The sequence below is a fragment of the Corapipo altera genome, unplaced genomic scaffold (assembly GCF_003945725.1).
Source record: "Corapipo altera isolate COAL_440 unplaced genomic scaffold, ASM394572v1 1, whole genome shotgun sequence".
Classification (NCBI taxonomy): domain Eukaryota; kingdom Metazoa; phylum Chordata; class Aves; order Passeriformes; family Pipridae; genus Corapipo; species Corapipo altera.
Genome location: NW_020884873.1, coordinates 17,966,719 through 17,984,367, shown reverse-complemented (window position 1 = coordinate 17,984,367; position 17,649 = coordinate 17,966,719). Strand labels below are relative to the sequence as shown.

The 17,649-nt window shown below is 49.7% G+C and overlaps 1 protein-coding gene across 1 annotated transcript in view; it reads left to right on the top strand.

Annotated features, from left to right (window-relative positions):
• Positions 1 to 11,672: 11,672 nt before the first annotated feature.
• CENPM (centromere protein M) overlaps positions 11,673 to 17,649 on the top strand; it is a 7,021-nt gene continuing 1,044 nt past the window's right edge. Inside the window, exons 1-5 of the mRNA XM_027667516.1 lie at positions 11,673 to 11,814; positions 12,063 to 12,142; positions 14,728 to 14,826; positions 15,866 to 15,945; positions 16,967 to 17,058. Of these exons, the coding sequence (XP_027523317.1) occupies positions 11,758 to 11,814; positions 12,063 to 12,142; positions 14,728 to 14,826; positions 15,866 to 15,945; positions 16,967 to 17,058 (408 nt within the window). The 5' untranslated portion in view covers positions 11,673 to 11,757. The remainder of the gene's footprint in view (positions 11,815 to 12,062; positions 12,143 to 14,727; positions 14,827 to 15,865; positions 15,946 to 16,966; positions 17,059 to 17,649) is intronic.

The window sequence follows — 17,649 nt, the reverse complement described above, 5'->3', positions numbered from 1 at the left end:
TTAGCAGGGATAAAGGCAGTCAGTCTCTGGGGCTCGCTGAGCCCTTGGCCCCTCTGCACAGAGCTTCAGCAAGCTTACCATCCCAGCACCAAGGATGGGTGCTGTGAAGAGCTCAGCTGAAGCAATGATGTGTTGAAATCCCATTTACTTCCCCCAAAAGACCCCCTGGACTTAAACAAAATGGGTTAGATTTAACTTTGTGAATAGGAGTAAAAGGTTCTGTATCCCTTTGCAGGACTGCTACCCTGTCGAGAACTTTCCTACTGAAGGTTGTGTTGAGACGCCAGACAGCTCAAACTCAAGTGATTAACAAGAGATGTTTCATTTGAGTGGTTCGTCAGTCTTGGCCATGGGGAGGAGCAGAAGTCTTTGGCTGGGTGAAGAGCCGTGAGCACATGGGAAGCCCAAGTCTACAGTGCCACACAAACCTTGACTAAGAAGCAAAGGGGCAGAATGGTGAGTGGTGAGTACACGACGCAGATCAGCAAAGCGCAAAGTGATGACCAGCCTTGCTTACACCAGGGCAAGACTGTCATCCCTACTGAGGCTTGTGATCTGCTGCCCACCCTGTAGAGACTCTTCTGGATGCGATGGGCAGCTTGTCAGACCTCAGGCACCCCAAAGGCCAGGTTGTCCCGAATCATCAGTGTCTTCCGAAGGTCTCGTTCCATGATCGGCCTCTGTGTTCGCCACTTATGGGCTTCCTGGAGTCCTGGCTCAAAGTAGTAGATGCAAGCTCCAAAGCCCACCAGGATGAGAATGGAGATCATCAGATACACGGGCACAAACCAATCCAAGAAGTGGGGCATAGCTGCCAGAGAAAAGGAGAAAAAGCTCATACTGTGAAAGCACCCAAAAAACACCTCCACAAAGATTCATCACAATTGATGAATCTTTTCATCTGCCTCATCAGGAGTGCACAGCCTCTCTGCACCCCTCCTTGCAGCCCTGCTGCACCCAGTTCATGCTCAGTTGCACACCAAGGCACCTCATCCATTGGGAGAGGTCAATGCTTTTGAGGTCATTGCTGGGAGCACCTCATAGAGCAGGAGTCCTGCTCCTGCCCATAGAGGTGGTTGAGCCTGCATGCCCCCAGTCCTGCGGCCAGTGATTAAAAGTGGGCAGCTGCTTCTCATCTCCTGCTTGAGGGAAAATCTGCTTCTCCTGACTCTCCATGACCCCTTTAAATTCCCAGTCTGAGCTGGTCTGGCTTGGGACTGAGCCCTCCCTTGCTGCACCCCTATTTAGTGTCCTGCTTTGCGAGGGCGCAGGAACCTTGCAGCGCTTGGTTCAGCACCAGTCCGTGAGCAGAGCTCAGATCCCTCTACCACATCAGCCACGGGGCAGTGGGAGACACTTACCGAGAGCTGCCGATCTGCCTTGCCAAGAGGTCCTCACCACCCAGGAGTGAGGTGAGTCTGGAGCAGCGTTGTCCTGGGGAACACAAAACAACACACCGCATGATTACTGTTGACCCAGTGCAAAAAATGAGCAAGCAGGAAGGAGCAAAACATTTCCTTGTCCAGCTGTCACGGCTGAAGATTTCTGGAGGGATGGACAGATGGGGTCCCAGCCCCACACCCTGCTGGTGCTCTGGTACACTCTCCCCACCATTATGGCCCTGCTGCTGCTGTGCTCAGGGCATACACCCTGACTTGGGGCCATTTAAAATGACATACCCATCCTTTATTCCTGTCCTTTGGGAGGGAGGGAGCAACCCACGTTGCAACCCTGGAGGTGCCCAATTTCTCCTACTCTCCACTGCTTGCCCTTACCAAAACACCTGCCAAGGTGTGCGTTGTGCAGGGACAGAAAAGGGGATTGAGAAGCTTACCCCTCTAAAAGCACAGCTACGGCCTTCCTGGACACCGGGGCTGCTGGGTTTTGTACTGTGAATGTGCTGCTTGTCCCAGGCCTTGGTGGATTAAACCAGGCACCTTCAGGCTTTGGAAATCGTAACGGTGGACTCAGGCATAAAAATGCTGTCCTAAAGGGAGGCTTTCTGTAACCCTCACCCCTCAGTGGGGGTGATGAAGTGCCCCTTGAATTCAGTTGGGATACAGAAAGGCCAGAGCTGCACCCATGTCAAAATCTTGCTTTTCCAGACAGCTGAAAGCTGTCACCTGCAACTGCCTCCCAAGTCACCCCTCTGTCAATAACCATGTGTCCCCATCTCCCTAGCATGGGGGCAGTTAAGGGGAGGCTGGGGAGAGCCCTGAGTATCTTCATACTCTTCTCTGCTCCTGCCCCGTAATGCTGCTGCCTTCTCCCACAGTGAAGGCTGGGCTTTTTTCTTTTTTTTCCTTTTTAATGCCACAGCCATCAGTTGTTTCCAATATGCCCAGCAGCATTTATTTGCTGGACATCTCTTGCAACAGGAAGGCCTGTAACAGGAAACATGAGGTTCATCTCTACCCTCTGAGTGACACATTTTTTGTCACAGGATTAGATTTGAAACAAGCTGCAATTCTTATTACCATAAGCAAGAAACTACCAACACTTGAGAAAATGCCTGATTTACTCCCACTGATTGGCATGGATGCTGATATTTATCTGTTCTCCTTGCACGACAGGGGGGACCTCAATGGATTTTGCCTCCTCCTACCATGTTCTTTGATTTTCAGCAGTCCTCAGTTTTGCTACACATGGTGCTGCCATTAACAGAACTATCCACAACTAAAGTTCTGGAAGACTTCTTCTATCTCCCTCTCAGTGATTCACATCTCCCTTTCTACAGGCCCTTGCTCCACCTGATCAAGTGCAACAGGAGTAGAAGGCTCAGCCCTGGCCACCATTTGACCAGAGCAAAGGGGCAGTGTGAGTGCTGCTCCTGCCTCTTCATGGCTGCCTCTGCCTTCCTCAGGTAAGTAACCAGTGAGGATAGCTCCCACCACAGCTTGCAATAACAGCACAGACATGTTGTGGGGAGCTGTGGGACTTCCCTCACTCAACTCATCCTAAGGGATGAGGGAGGGAATTCCTCAAAAGGAGCCAGGTCTGAGCTCTGTGTTTGGCCAGAAGCCCCTCAGCACGGCTTTCGTAAGTGCTCTGTAGAAGTAGCTCCCTCACACCCTCTGCATCCCCAGCTGCTGCTGCAAACAGCTCAGGGAGCCAAGGCTGCTGCAAATCCCTTCTCCAGAGGTGCCTCAGCTGTTGATACCCATCTCCAGCTGGTGACAGCACTGGGTAGGGTCAGGGACCTTGGGAAAGTGACTTTGGCTCGGAACCCCTGGGGTGTCAGCTGGAAAGCCAATAGCCTCATTTCCTTCCCTGATTGTCTGCTTTCAAAACATGGGAGCGAAGCTGCCACCCAAAAAAGCACCAGAATAAAAAGCAGACCTACAGACTTCCCAATTCATCCTCTCTCCATTACTAGCAGAGCCAGCATTTCCCAGCTCCTTGCCAGCAACCTATTCTTTGATCTACTTGCTATGCAGCCCTCACCTCATGCTGCGGCCCCACACTGCTCACCTATCCCTGCTCCCGCAAAAAAGGGTCCTCACCGTGGCCAAGCTGAGTGCTGGACAAGGTGTCAGAGCACCCCCCCAGCCTCTGCAGGGCTGGCCTGGTGAAATAACTTGCTTTTGTCAGGTGGGTGAGCAGATTTTGCCAGCAAATGCTAAAAAGAGAGAGTTCCATTCAAAGACATCAGCTTTTTGGAGCAGTTCTGCAGATACTAAATGTGCCTTAACCCTTGCTGGACCTCAGCATCCTGATGATGATCTCACCATCCCATTTTGCAGTAGGGCATCAGCATCCCCTGAAAGTCACAAAAGAGTCTTTGGTCTTTCATCTGAAAGAGTGTCTCATGTAGGTAAGCTGACTGACCCTTTATAAATCCATGTTACACTCCAGCTGCTTGCCTTCAATGTCACCCCTGGATCCCCCATACCGCCTCCACTACCCCCAAGGTGCCATGGGTACACTTGTGATGGGAGCCCCAGGGGGCACACTGCAAATGGCAGGGCAGAAACTTCTTGGGAGAGGCTGGGAGCAGGGTGCCAAGACACAGGTGACTTTGGGTACAAAACCCTCCCATCTGCATGGTTGGAGCACAACCCACGCTGCAGTGTTACCAGCCCTGTGCTCACCCTGACCTCAGGACTGGGCAGGTTGCAGCTTGAAGGCAAGGAGCTGCTGATGACTGGGGACCCAGAGATGACATTGCTCCCGTGCACCACATTCCCGACAACCACCCGCTACCTGCCCTGCCACCTGCCACCTACTTCCTGACACCTGCCACCTACCTCCTTCCACGGGCGTAGGGCAATAGGATGGGGCTGCTCCCTCTGGCATCTGCAGGGGCCCGGCCGGGATGAGTCAGGCTCCTTTCCCGGCCAGGCAATGCCAGGGAGAAGGGACCCGGCTCCGGGAGAGCTGGGCGACAGCGGGAGGCGACAGGCGGGGATGGGCGGGAGGCAGGCAGGGAGGGAGGGATAGCGGGAGCAGCCGTGGCGGGCGGTGGGGAGGACACGGAGCCAACACTGCGGCCTCATTGCCCACTGGGGCTCCCAGGGGCTTCCCCCACCGCCTCCCCGGCAGCGGCAGCCCCGCTCCAGCCTCCCCAGGGCACCCCATCGCCGGCCTCCCCCTTACACACAAGGAGGGACCGCCTGCGACCAACTGCATCTCGGCGCGAGAAGGGGGAGCATTTTAGCAGCGGTCGCTATGGCAACCAGCCTCCCCAGCTCACCCGCACATGGTACCCGGGCCAGAGCCACGGGGGAGGTGACCGCGGGATGCTCTCCCTCCTCCCGCATCATCCGCAGCCCGGGCTGCAGCCCTGGAGGAGGAGAAATGCCTGGGCAGACATGCGTGAGCTCGGGCTGATTTAGATGGATGGGATGTTAAGGCTCCACGGATTTACCAGTGTGTCCAGCCCAGCGTCTGGGGGCTGGTGGTTTGTCAGCAGCAGGATGAAAGCAGAGAGAGAGGGTAGAAGGGGTAGGGAGGTTAGTACTCCCGTTAGGGGTTTCATGTAAAAATAAAATAATCAACACTTTGACGAAAAGTATCCTACATCAAAACCCAGAAGAACATTGCTATCTGAACCATTATTTTTGCTTTCAGTGAAATACCTTGTTTCCTGAATCCACACCTCATTCTGTCATTGCTGCTGCTGACAGAAAAGGTTTTGTTAAAACATTTTCAGCTTTTCAGCAGCCCAGAAATAGCAACAAGGAAACTACTTTGGTTTTTTGATATTGTTTGTGGGTTGGGTAGGTTGTGGGGGATTTTTTGTGTACACATGGAAATTTTCACCATGCATGACCCATAAACTGTTTAATGAATTTGTCTTAACAAAATCAAAACTAACTGTCTCAAGCCCTGAGAGTTACCTGCTCTCCTGTCTGTGCTCTCCAGCCTTGCCCACTTAGTCTCTGACAACTAAAGCCCTGCAGATGTGCCACAGGGAGTGGTTGTAAAGGCTTGAAGGGTTAATAGTATCCACCAAACTTGAGCCCCAGATTTGTGCCGACTACACTGCTATGCCCCAGGAGCTGTGAGATAGGAGGTTTGGCTTCCCACTAGGTTGTATTTCAGGCACAAATGGCTTCATCCCCTCCCCGGGTAAACCTATGGATGGTGACAGAGCCCATGTGCACTTGCTGGCTCCCAGAGTAATGCACCCAAAGGGTCTGTCACCTGGTCATCCATCAGTGCAGAGACAGGGCTGTGCTGAGAGCTGTGGGAGCTGGCTGGCATGCTCCATGATTTCCACTTCATCCTCCTTTTTTCCTCCTGAGCCCCACATCTTCCTGATGTAACTTCATAATAGTTAGAAGCATTGAGTATAGGTCTGCAATCCCTCCGTACCTAGCAGAATATCTGCATAGAGGATCAGATCCATTAGGTTTAGCTAGCTGCTTCCTAGTTCCCTCCAGCAAGGTGGGCACTCCAGATGATTGCCATGTACCTCCAAAGTGGAGCCTGCAATTGTGCCTTAATTTTAACCTCATTGAAGCTCAGTCATGATACCCACCTTCACCATCAGCATAGTAATTGCTTCACTAATCCCACTGCAGGGGGAGGAAAACATAAGCCTCACAGTTTTGACTGTACTGGGAGAGAAACGTGGTTTAGAGAAACAGATTTTTAAGAAATAACATTGAAAGGATATTGTTTATTTTACCCCCAGAGCAAACTCTAAGGGTAGGCAAACACGCAGTCCACTTGAGAGGTCAGAAAGAAAACCCCTTTCCACATATGCAAAGGAAATAGAGGGACATCAGAGGTGGCTGGCACAAGGTAGGAGATTATTCATTTCTCCAGGTGACCAGTCAGTGGCCGAAGCCACAGGCCACCAGTAGAGCCTGCTGGGCCAGGCATCCTCATGGACACTGAGTGTAAGATCCCCGCAACATCCCCAGCCAACTGTCCCAGCTCCCTATCCTAGGTCACCCCAGGGAGACACCAGAGCCAGTGTGTCCATCAGTTTGCAACTTCTCCTTGGGTTTAAGCTCAGGATTAATACCAGCATGCTGGTCATGCAGCCAAAGCCCCAGAACAGCAAGAGTTTTGACTTACAGGGTCATTTATTCCCCTAGCTCAAGGAGTGGGAATCACCTCTTTCTGCAATCACCACCACAGCGGTGGGCTTGCACAAGTCATGACATGGCAGCCTCTCTTGCTTCAAGCAGAAACTCCCCCAGATGAGTCTGAAAAACCTTTGGAGGCAGGAATAAATAAGCACTGGGCTTTGTGCTGCCAGAGCTGGGACACACTTGCAGACCCCGTGCCTCCACCACAGCTGCTTGCTGCCTGTGACGGGGCTCTCAGGTGCTGTCGCATCCCTTGGTTTCCAACAGGAGCTGTAGCGGCAAGACAGCTCCAGTCATCGACGTGCCAGTACAGTTCAAACTGCATGGAAATGCTTCAGCTGCACTTCAGCTTTCACCTCAGATAATGCTGCTGTGTGCCACTCAGATCTTCCAGGCGTAAGCATGTGCGTATCATTCTGCCCAGTGCCTGGGAGGCTTTCAGTCCCCTCCACCTGCCTTGGAGGAGGGCCCTGAGTGGTTTTGGACACATGAGCCCCTCATAGCCATTTGCCCCAGAACATTTGCTTGCCACTGAACTTACGACTACCCTCCATATCTCTGGGCAGCCACAAATTCACCTGCATGATGAAGGTGAGCATGGGGTTGGGTTTGATGTGAGAGGGCCACGCAGCCAGAGTAGAAATCATGAAACCCTTCTCAGACAAAAGCCCTGCCTGGAGAAAGAGGAGACTGCTGGACAACTCCAGGCACACATTTAAGTGTTAAGTGTGGTTAAGTGTTATTCTAGTCTTTCCTAACAAGTTTCTTCGCTGTTCTTTAGTGTCCTTTATGCTTTTATCAGCATTTTCTGAGATGATCAAACACAGGTTGATGCCTGTCTAAGGTAACACCAATTTCCCAAATATTACTTTCCCAAGGTAGGTAGAGGCATGGGAGAAGACTGAGTTTATTAAACTTGCCTCTCCCAAGGTCCACAGTAGAAGACAAAACTCCAGCAAGACTCACAGAAATGCTTCCTTGCTCAGCAGCTGGAGGTGAGGGAGTTGTTGCAGGATGCAGAAGGCACACTGGATGCATGGCAGAGCATCAGACAAGGATACTCTGGTGGGAAAGCAGAGTAATCCCCCTTCTGGGTGCTACTGCAGCTTCAGAAAAGGAAACCCACAAGAGAAGTTTAACTGAGTTGATCGAAAAGCTAAAGAAATGTGTATGGCAAGTTAAGTTAAAGAGCAGAATGGAAAAAGATTGCTTGTTTTGGATCTAACAATACCTGGGAAGAGTCTTTGCCAAAGGAAGCTGAAGTTGCCAGCAACATACGTGGAAATGCCATTAGTTTCTCTAATAATTTGCACTTGCTGCAAATTATATAATTTTTGTCTATTAGTGAGAGAACAAATCCAATCAAATACACATGAGTTCGTATCATGTAGGCTTCCCAGAAAGGACTGAGAGAGGTCAGCCTGGAGCCAGTGATGCATGGCCAGGCTACATCTCAAGAACTTGTGCTGAATGGGGTTGGAATGAAGCCACCACTGTCAGGAGGTCTGGGAGCAGGTGCTGAGATAACTGGGACCATGCTGGGGCAGTGCTCTTCTCTAGACCATCTCCAAAGCCTGTCTCCTTCGTTCCTCTGGCTGCTCAGGGAGAACCAAGAGAGATATCCTGAGGTGCAGCCACTGGATGAGGCATACAGCAAACTGGTCACGGACACGCAAGGTCAAGGTGTGCTGTATAGTATTTTTTGTAGTGGCTGGTGCTGTCCTGCTGCAGAAGCAACTGCCCCAGGAGCAACCTGCTCCCAGGGAGCACTGGTGATGGCCAGGTCAAGTCTCACTGACGTTAACTGCCTTCATTGGCAGCACAAGAGTATCTTCATGTACAATACACTTCTACCTATTTTTGGAATAGTTTGTGCTACCAAAGCAAAATCAGCCCGCAAAGTAAAATCAGGAGCTCTCCATTTCCATGTCCTGCCTCGGTCTTGTCCTTCTGCTTTCACTGGTGGCCAGTGCACAGACACATCTATCTTATCTCTCCTGCACCACTCAGAAGCAGAGATAGACTCATTAGTCCCACTTTGCAAACTGGAAATGGGGTGGTGAGAAGTGAAACAGCCTGACACAGTCACACAGTAATATGTAAAATACACTCCAGCCTCCAACACTAACCATGTCTCATCCAGGCACATTGCTACCCTGAGTCTCCACCTCCTTACACCATCCTCTACCATGAAAACAGTTTTTAAATGCTACTCTTTGACATTAGATCTGTTTTACACCTCTCGGCCCATGTGTAAATAGCCAACAAAGATGCAGGATGATGACTCCTGTTCTCTCTGGTTCCCCACTGAGCTGAGCTTGCACTGCAGGCTTTGCTGTGGAGCATCCCTGGCTGCATTTCAAAGACGGAGGAAAGCAAAGCAAATCTGCCTGGCTTAGCTCACTGTGCCAGCTGTTAGGCAATGGTTTTGCATCCCAGGAGGAAACTGGCTCTGCCAAAGCCTAGACTTTGAGGCAGGGACCATCAGCATTTCCACTGCCCTGCTCCAAGTCACTCTGAGGTGGTCTGTGTACTCAAGGATCTTTTGTTGGTAAGGGGAAGAGGGGGAAGGCATCCCCCTGGCAAATGGGCACAGTGAAGATGCGCACAGAGGAGTGAGCAGGATGAATCTCTGTGTTTCCATGGGAAAGTGGGTGTCATCTCTGCAGAGGTAAGTCTGCCAAGGAGAAGCCAAGAAACCTGCTGGGGACAAGGAATAATAACTGTGGGATCAGTGGTAGCTCATCTGGACCCACTAAATCTCCACAGAACCCTGCAGCGACAGTGGACAGTGAGCATGTCCCCAGCCAGACACTGAAGCCACCCAGGTCCTTCTGTGGGGCCAGAGAGCAGGCAACAGGGAGTAGCAGGGGGCAGAAAGAGGACAAACATGTTTTAGGTGGGTGCCAGATCTTTCCACATTCTCAGCAGCTGGAAAGGAACATTGTCCCCTTTGTGCTCTACATCCCCCCAGCCTGGGAACTGGCTCTTGTTATTTATTGCATCTGCTTGCCTTCCATCTTTAGGACACGTCTACCCTGGATTCATCCTCCCTTCCCCCTACCAAACTCAAAACCAGCCAGAAATATCCTATAATCTCTTCTGCTTCACCTGTAATTTGTCTCATGCTGGCAACGAGTGAAACCGTCTGCCTTTGTCAAGATCAAAAAAGCCACGGCAGTCATGTGATGTCAGCTTACATTAACCCACCTCCTCCCCTTCATCTCCCTTCTCCAGCTTGCTGCAGAAGGGGAGATATGTCTTCATTCTCCTGTAGCCTTCTTCCCTCTCCAGCATGTCTCCTGCCATTTGGAGGTGTCCTGGTGTAAGGGGCAGGGAGAGCCAGCACCAGCAGGCAGCCGAAGGGGTCCTGGACCCCCTTTCTCACACTGAGAATTTGTAGCCAAACTCAGGGATGAGGCAAAGAATAGGAGATGCAGCAAGGTGGACCACAGGCCACCGAGGTACAATGGACCTCTGAGGGCTTTACATCAGTGCACATCATCCTCCTGCTCTGACCTTGGAGTGAAAAGCTCAGCCTCTATAACTGCAGTGCTTCTGCATGGGCTCCTTCACCTGTATCACTGGCAGGGGAGTGTGGGGCTGGGCAGAGGCCGACCAGCCAGGGAAGAGATGGAGAAGGTGCCCAGGAAGGGGCAGGATGGAGGCTGACGCTGATGGGGCTGCCAGAAAACCTTGCACAGAACAATTCAGTGTGCAAATCCAGGTGCTGCTGCCATACAGTGTTAGGGAAATTCCCTTCCTTCAAGCAGTCTTTATAGGATGAGTGTATTAACTCTGTTAACATTCTTCCCTCACACTTGGCACTGGTGAGGCCATACCTCAAATCCTGTGTTCAATTCTAGGCCCCTCACTACAAGAAGGATGTTGAGGTGCTGGAGCATGTCCAGAGAAGGGCAACGAACCTGATGAAGGGTCTGGAGTACAAGTCCTATGAGGAGAGGCTGAGAGAACTGGGGGTGTTTAGCCTGGAGAAAAGGACACTCAGGGGAGACATTATTGCTCTCTACAACTACCTGAAAGGAGGTTGTAGTGAGGTGAGGGTTGGTCTCCCAAGTAACAAGCAGCAGGATGAGAGGAAATAGCCTCAAGTTGCAGCAGTAGAGGTTTACAATGGACATCAGGAAGCATTTCTTCACTAAAAAGGGTGGTCTGGGATTGGAACAGGCTGCCCAAGGAGCTGGTGGAGTCATCATCCCAAAAGTGTTTGAAAAGGTGTAGATGTGGCACTTGGGGACGTGGTTTAGTTTTGAACATGGCAGTGCTGGTTCATTGTTTGGACTCGATGATCTTAGAGGTCCTTTTAACAGTTCTATGATTCTATGTATTAGTTCACATTATAAACTGCAATGTAAGGAGGCAGTTGAATCTTACTGAAGCCTTTGGTGTTGTTCACCCTTGACCAAATGAATGGGCATCTGCTCATGGCAAGGACCAGGGGACAGCCCAGCCCTGGAAATAAGGGCTTTGCTCCTCAGAAGCTTAGGCTGTCCATGATCCCCCTGGACAGCCAAGGTGAGGCCACCATCCTAATCCTCAGCATCTCTCCAGCATAGCCTGGCACCACCCCTGGGTGCCTCAGGCGTGACTGACCCTTGGGACACCTGGATGCCACAGAAATACCGCTGCTTTGCAGAGTTTTACCGTGATTAGCCATCTTTGGCGGTCAGTCCCAGCGTGTGGTATCCGAGCGCTCGGCGGGGCCTGTGCTGCACCTGCAGTCTACAACTTCCCCATGAGGAGAAGTGGAGCGGCAGGCACTGATCTCTTCTCTTTGACGATCAGCGATAGGACCCGCGGGAATGGCCTGAAGGTGTGCTGGCAGACGTTTAGGTTGGCTATTAGAAAAAGGTTCCTCAGGAACAGACTCTGCAGGGAGGTGGTCACAGCACCAAGCCTGGCAGAGTTCAAGAAGCGTTTGCTGTTGGGCACATGGTGTGACTCTGCGGGCCGTCCTGAGCAGTGCCATGAGCTGGACTAGCTGACCCCTCCGGGTCCCTATCCAGCAGGATATTCCCTGGGTGGGTTCCCGGCCAGCCTCGCAGCGCCCCCTGCCGCCGCCCCCTACCCGCCGGCACCAGCGCGCACGCGCGCCGTTAGCCCCGCCCCTCCCACCCCCGCACTACGTCAAGGCAGCGCGGCGCGCGGCCGCCGTTTGAATTCCGGCGGGCGGGCGGTGCCGTCTGCGGCGGGGATGGCGGTGCTGCGGCCCTTCGACAAGCTCCCGGGGCTCAACTCCGCCGCCCTCCTGGTAGGTCCGGCGGCGGCGCCGCGCCGCAGCCCGCCCCCTCTTCCCCGTCCCTGGGCCAGGCCCTGCGGTCCGAGCCCGCCCGTTCCGTGCGCTCCGCTGGCTCGGGCCGCGCCTCAGCGCGCCGGGCTCGCCCCTCCGCGGGGATTGGCTGCCCCACTGCGATATGCAAATGTGCCCCGGTGTGGCCCCGCCCCCGCGGCGCCGGGCCGGGGTCTGTCCCTGACCGCGCTGTCCGTCTGTGCCCGCAGCTGGTGGGCTCGGACGAGGAGCTCCAGCAGAAGCTGGCGGAGGCGATCCTCCAGGAGAAGAGGGACTTCAAAATCAGCATGTGAGTAGTGGGGAGAGGGACTCGCCGCCTGCAGCCCCGGGCTCATTCGGGGCCCAGATCACCGGCTGTGACCCGAATTCATGGAAGGCTTCTGCTTCAGGAATGCACGCACAGAAATTGGTTAAAAATGCAGGTTCCGCCCCCGTGGCGGTAGTCGGAACTGCAAGGCGCTCGGTTGGGAGAGCAACTTCTCTCTTGCGAACGCTAGAGAGCACCGCTGCCCAGATGTGGCCACATATACAGCGGGCAAACCCTTCTGCCCTCAGGGCAGGCGGTTTGGGCATGCTTGGAAATGGGGGTGGAAGCGCTTCCCACGTTCATGTTCACTATGCGCATACCGTTGCCCTTCAGATGCTGCACAGATGTTTGATTACTAAATTGGAAGGGTATGAGAGGAACACAGATATTTATTTTTTCCCCACCTGAGAGAAAGGCATATACAGAAATTGAACATCCTGTGACAGAATGGGACAAGTACAATGCTTGCAAGTACTTAAAATCAAACAAGATGTCCAGTGCTTTTGGTGCTCGTTGTAACCATTTTCTAAGCTGTGTGCACACATGTGCTTTTCCTCCTCGAGCTGTTAAGATGCGCTTGAAATTTTAGCTTTAGCTGTGTGACAAGTGCTGTCTTAAAAGCTTGATTAACTAACTTTTTGTGATCAAATGTCCTTGACAGCTCTCTTGCCAAGACCAAATGAGTTTAGTCAGCTCTTCAGAAGGTGTTTGTGTTATTTCGCTGCTGTAATCCATGGCTATGCAGTAAAAACAACCTGAGCGGAGTTGCACCACTGGCTAATTAGGGCGACTGTACTGCTCTGATTATGGCAACTAATAGCAAATGAATTACCCCATTTTCTGTGTGGAACCTGCAGCCTCTGCTGAGCTGTGGAATGCCATAACTAGATGGCTGCTGGTACTACAGCTGGGTAACTGCCCAAAGGCACAGAATCGTGTGCTTGTACTACAGAGCAAGATAAGTCCCTGTGTTAATATCACTATGAAAGCGAAGTCCGTTACAGTGGTATTGGGTTTTTCCCCCCCCCACTATATTACTTTGGGGTTTTTCCCTCCCACTATATTACTTTGGGATTATACACATTACAAAGAAATATGGTATTTTGTCTGGCAAGTTTGCCTGCCAGGTACAGCTGTTGGGAGAAGAATTGCAGGGCTGGGTTTTTTTGTGTCTCTTATTGCTGGGGAAAAAAAGGGTTTCTGCAGCACATATCTGGAGGCTGCTGACATCATCTAGTCATTTTGGTTTAAATATAGCAGAATTCCATAAAAAAAAGCAGTGCTTTTTTCAGTTTCCTTTTTTTTTTTCACCAGAGAATGAGATCTGATGTTTTCACCACAGTGTCTCCCTGAATTTCACCTTAAATTAATACACTTGTTTGTGTTGCAGTGTGTCTTTCAAGCTCACTTTGCTCATCTCTTCTGTCAGTTTTTGAATGGTTTTGTTAAATCGTACCTTCCTTATATGTAAGAAACCAAACAGCTTTATTTGGAGACTGGCAGACAAAACTACAAACTACATAAGATTAATAGAAGGGAATGTGTACTGTGGTTTGTGGCTGCTGGTGAAAACTGTGAAGACCTTAAGATTGAATTGCTAGAAGTAATATTCCCCAAGAAGATCAGAATCAGTGTTTCTCTCTTGGCTTCCAGAGAGGAAGTGGATTGTGAGAGTGACTGAACTTCCGGGATTTTTGTTTGTCCAATTTGTCTTTAAGGTGATCTTCCAAAAATGAGATGCTGATAATGTTCTTCCCTGTGGAAGGTCCAGTTATGCACTGCTGAAACCTTTTTTGTTGGGTTTTTGGTTGGTTGGTTTGCTTGTTTGTTTTTTGTTGTTGTTAGTTAGTTGGTTGTGGTTGTTTGATGTTTGTTTTTTTTAGTGGGAAGAGACACAAAAAGTCCCCACCCTGTATTTCTTTCAACAGCTGTATCAGCAGCGGTAGTATTGTGTAAGAGGACACCTAAACTAACCTAATAGCTCCTGCACAGTAAAAGGGTTAAAAAGGGGGGTAATGGTATAATAGCAACTCTTTCTGAGTTATAACTTCATCTGTAAAGCTGTAGTAGTGATAAGTTTCTGGTTTAAGGTTTTTCTGTGCCTGGAAAGGTAGCCTCTCCCATGTGAGCATATGAGCAGAATCTCTGGAATGTGACAGGAAAGCACTGATGCATTTTAAATGAAAGTTGGCAGCAAAATATACCACTAAAGCATTGGGGTCCACTTTGTTAGAAAGGACTCTTCGTGACAATTAAAGAAAATGACTTGCCATACAGATCTGTGCAGCAAAAATGTTTCCATGAGTCTTGTTATGCTCTAATAAGCTTCCCATTATAACGAGCCTTGTCTAGTGATTACCATTGTGGCTGTCAGCAACTATGAGTGTGCCTACGATATGAGAGTACAACTTAAAAATCACTGTCTCTTCAATTACCACGTATTTAGTAATTAGCAGGCTTCCTGGTAACTTGCTACACGGTGAACTTCAAAGGTTGTGTGGTTATGCATAAGTGGATACTGTCTTGCCAAGCTATCTGGTTAAACTGGCAAATTTATTGTCTTTCAGTCACATTGCTACATCCCTCCCCTTACCTTCAGAGAGGGATCACCTTCGGCCCAGGATAGATCTGATTGTGTTTATGATTGACATCAAGAGCAAATCCAGGTAAAAGAAGGGCAAAAATACGAGAGGGGGAACTGATATTCTTTCTTGGATTAATGGCTGAATCTACATTACTGTTTTGGAATTGCTGAATAGTGAATTTCAAACCCAAGACTTGCTGTGGTGGAAGAGCTCAGTAATGTATACAGTGGCTTTCTGGCCTCCAGCAGTGGATTAGGACTGAACTGTTCTGTGCAATAACATGCCTGTTGTGCACTAAGTTGCCGTAGCAGAGAATGCAGAATTTATTTCTGGATCAGGATATGTGATGGTACGAACTGAGCCTTAGAAAGATGCTGTCTGTAAAATTAGATGGAAATGATGGTGGTGCTGTGAAGTTCTGTAATATGCAGATGGCTGATGTGCACTGGGCAGTGCTACCTGGTAACCAGACAGTTGCTGCGTCTGTGTCCCCTTTTCACAGGGGGACCCTCCTGGTCCCCTGGGATCAGCACTATTGATGTCTCTAGGCAAAAAAGAAAAGTCTTCAGGGATTGATCCCTTTTCTATCATCTTGTGCTTATCTTTGTAGAAATGATATTTGTGTCCCCAGGCCATAAGTAAAGACTTGCTAAGGCACAGAAGTCAGCATTTTATTACTTACTTAACTTGTGACTGATGATCCTGGGCTCTCATTTACCAAAAATGACAGGCCCAGCTGCATACTTACAGCACAGATGGTGCTGCAGAAATGTGTGGGCAAGCTCTTCCTGAAAGAGCCAAAGTGGTGCTGAATCTCATTGGATGTTAATGAATTCGGACGCTTAGTGTCTGCAAGTCATGGAGGACACTGTTCAAACAAAGACTAACTGTTGAGTCTTGAGTAGAAAGGATATGTTATGGATTATTCAACAACTGTGGGTATTACAGAGGTCTCTGATGTCATGCTTTTAGCATAGAGCAGAACTCTGCGAGCTCACAGATCAGCAGATGTTAACATCACTGGTTTTCTAATTGTGCTTCTGAAAGTTATTCCTGTTGTCCTTATGCTGCACTGGGTTAACCTCCCTGTCCAACTGGATTGTCTGTACTTTTCTGACAGCTTGAAGAATGTCGAAGCTTCCCTAGCTTATGTGGATGCCTCCTTCTTCCTGGGGAAAGTGTGCTTTCTTGTCACTGGAGGTACGTATGGCACCTCTTCCTTCTCTCCAAACAGCACCACTTGCTCTTAGTTTTCTTAAAACAGGGCAGTGACTTAACTTGAAATAAACCAAAGGAAACCAATGGCTTTGTAAAAAACTTTGTTTAAATTATGTCTGAACTCAGCTGCCTTTTTTTATTGTTTTCTTAGATAAAACGTTGTTCTCTTCTCTCATGCTCACTCATTTTTGATTCTGCCAGTCAGATCTCTCTTCTCTGTCCCTAATCCCTGAATATGATTTGTGTTATTGATTCTTTTTTCCTGTGGCCCTGCAGAAGTCTGTTCTATCTGCTCTTGCAGATCTGCCTTAATGATAATCTTAATGAGCAGTGAGGAACATATGATACTGTGATAATAAAGTGAATCTAAATGGATGAGCTACAAAACTATTAAGTATAGTTTTAATACAAGACTGGTATTCCTGCTGTGTACTGTCTGGCCCTGTTGTGCCTCTAATCCTTCTATCTCCCTGCCTCAAGGAGAGAGGGTGCTTTCCTGTGTACCCTCCCTGCTTCAGGTCTGAGGAACTGGAGTGACCAGACTGTACTACTCAGTGTTGAAACAGAGATGTTGTGTCCCTGGAGTTTGGGGATCAGGAGGCCTAGTTCTGGGAGTCTTAGCATTGTCTTGTCCTGTGGCTCTCCTGATGAAGTGAATTTCTTTGGTGACAAGACCACTCTGTGATATTACATGAGCCAGCAGGATTTCTGATAAGTAAGTGGAAGATTCTACCCGTGCTGATGGTGCACTGATCCCTTATTCCAACTGTTACATTAACAGTAATGTGGCAATACTATTCCTGATGTTAGTATTATGAAATACTTTCGTGCTAATTCAAGTTCAAGTCACTTATCATTCTGTTTGTATTGCTCACTGTTGCCTTACCTTCCATGGTGCTCTCAAAATTAACTGTGGATCATTTTTTAGTTGTGGAATTTCCTGGTACTTTTCTTCACTGATTGCTGATTATGGGGCTTGTAATGTGGAAAAACTTCTTTGTAGTTGGCAGGGTGAATTGTTGCAGCATTGAGACGAATGCCGTCTGTAAACTGGGAGAAACCTACTGCAGTCCTGTGCTGTTCTGTGAGCTGGAGGTAAGGTGCTTATTTGATGTCTGGAGGGATTTCTGAACTCCACTGCTCTGTGATCCTTAGGAACATCATTACATTAGTAATAAATACAGGTACATACGCTGCTGTCTTGCGCAAGCGTCGGAGACCAGACTGTTTTTACAAAAACACTAGAGGTACAGGAGTCTGTCCTAGAAATGAGCCTTCTAGTAACCTGCTCCTTACTGTGCTACTTCAAGGACTCAGGAAGCCAAGCCTAAACTAAAAAAGTCATCCCTGGTATGCAAACCCTTGGTATGCTTGTTCCTTGCCGCGTTTTTTCTTCCTGGGAGCCCCTGAGCTGTTATTTGCCAATGACTTCCTTGCCCATGTAATACTTCCTGTTAGCCAAACTTTGTGGCTTCACTGACTGTTTTGCCATCTGATATGCCACTCTTTCCAGTCACCTACTTGGTCTGAAAAACTGGAGGGTGAGTTTGGCATCCAGTGGTAGCACACTTTACTTTTGTATACTCATTGTTCCATCCTCAGAGACTGCTTCCCTACCAGCAGGTGGTACCTGTGCCTTTGGCAAGCCCTTCAGGGCTTTCAGCTGGCAATGCCGTACCTTCCTTG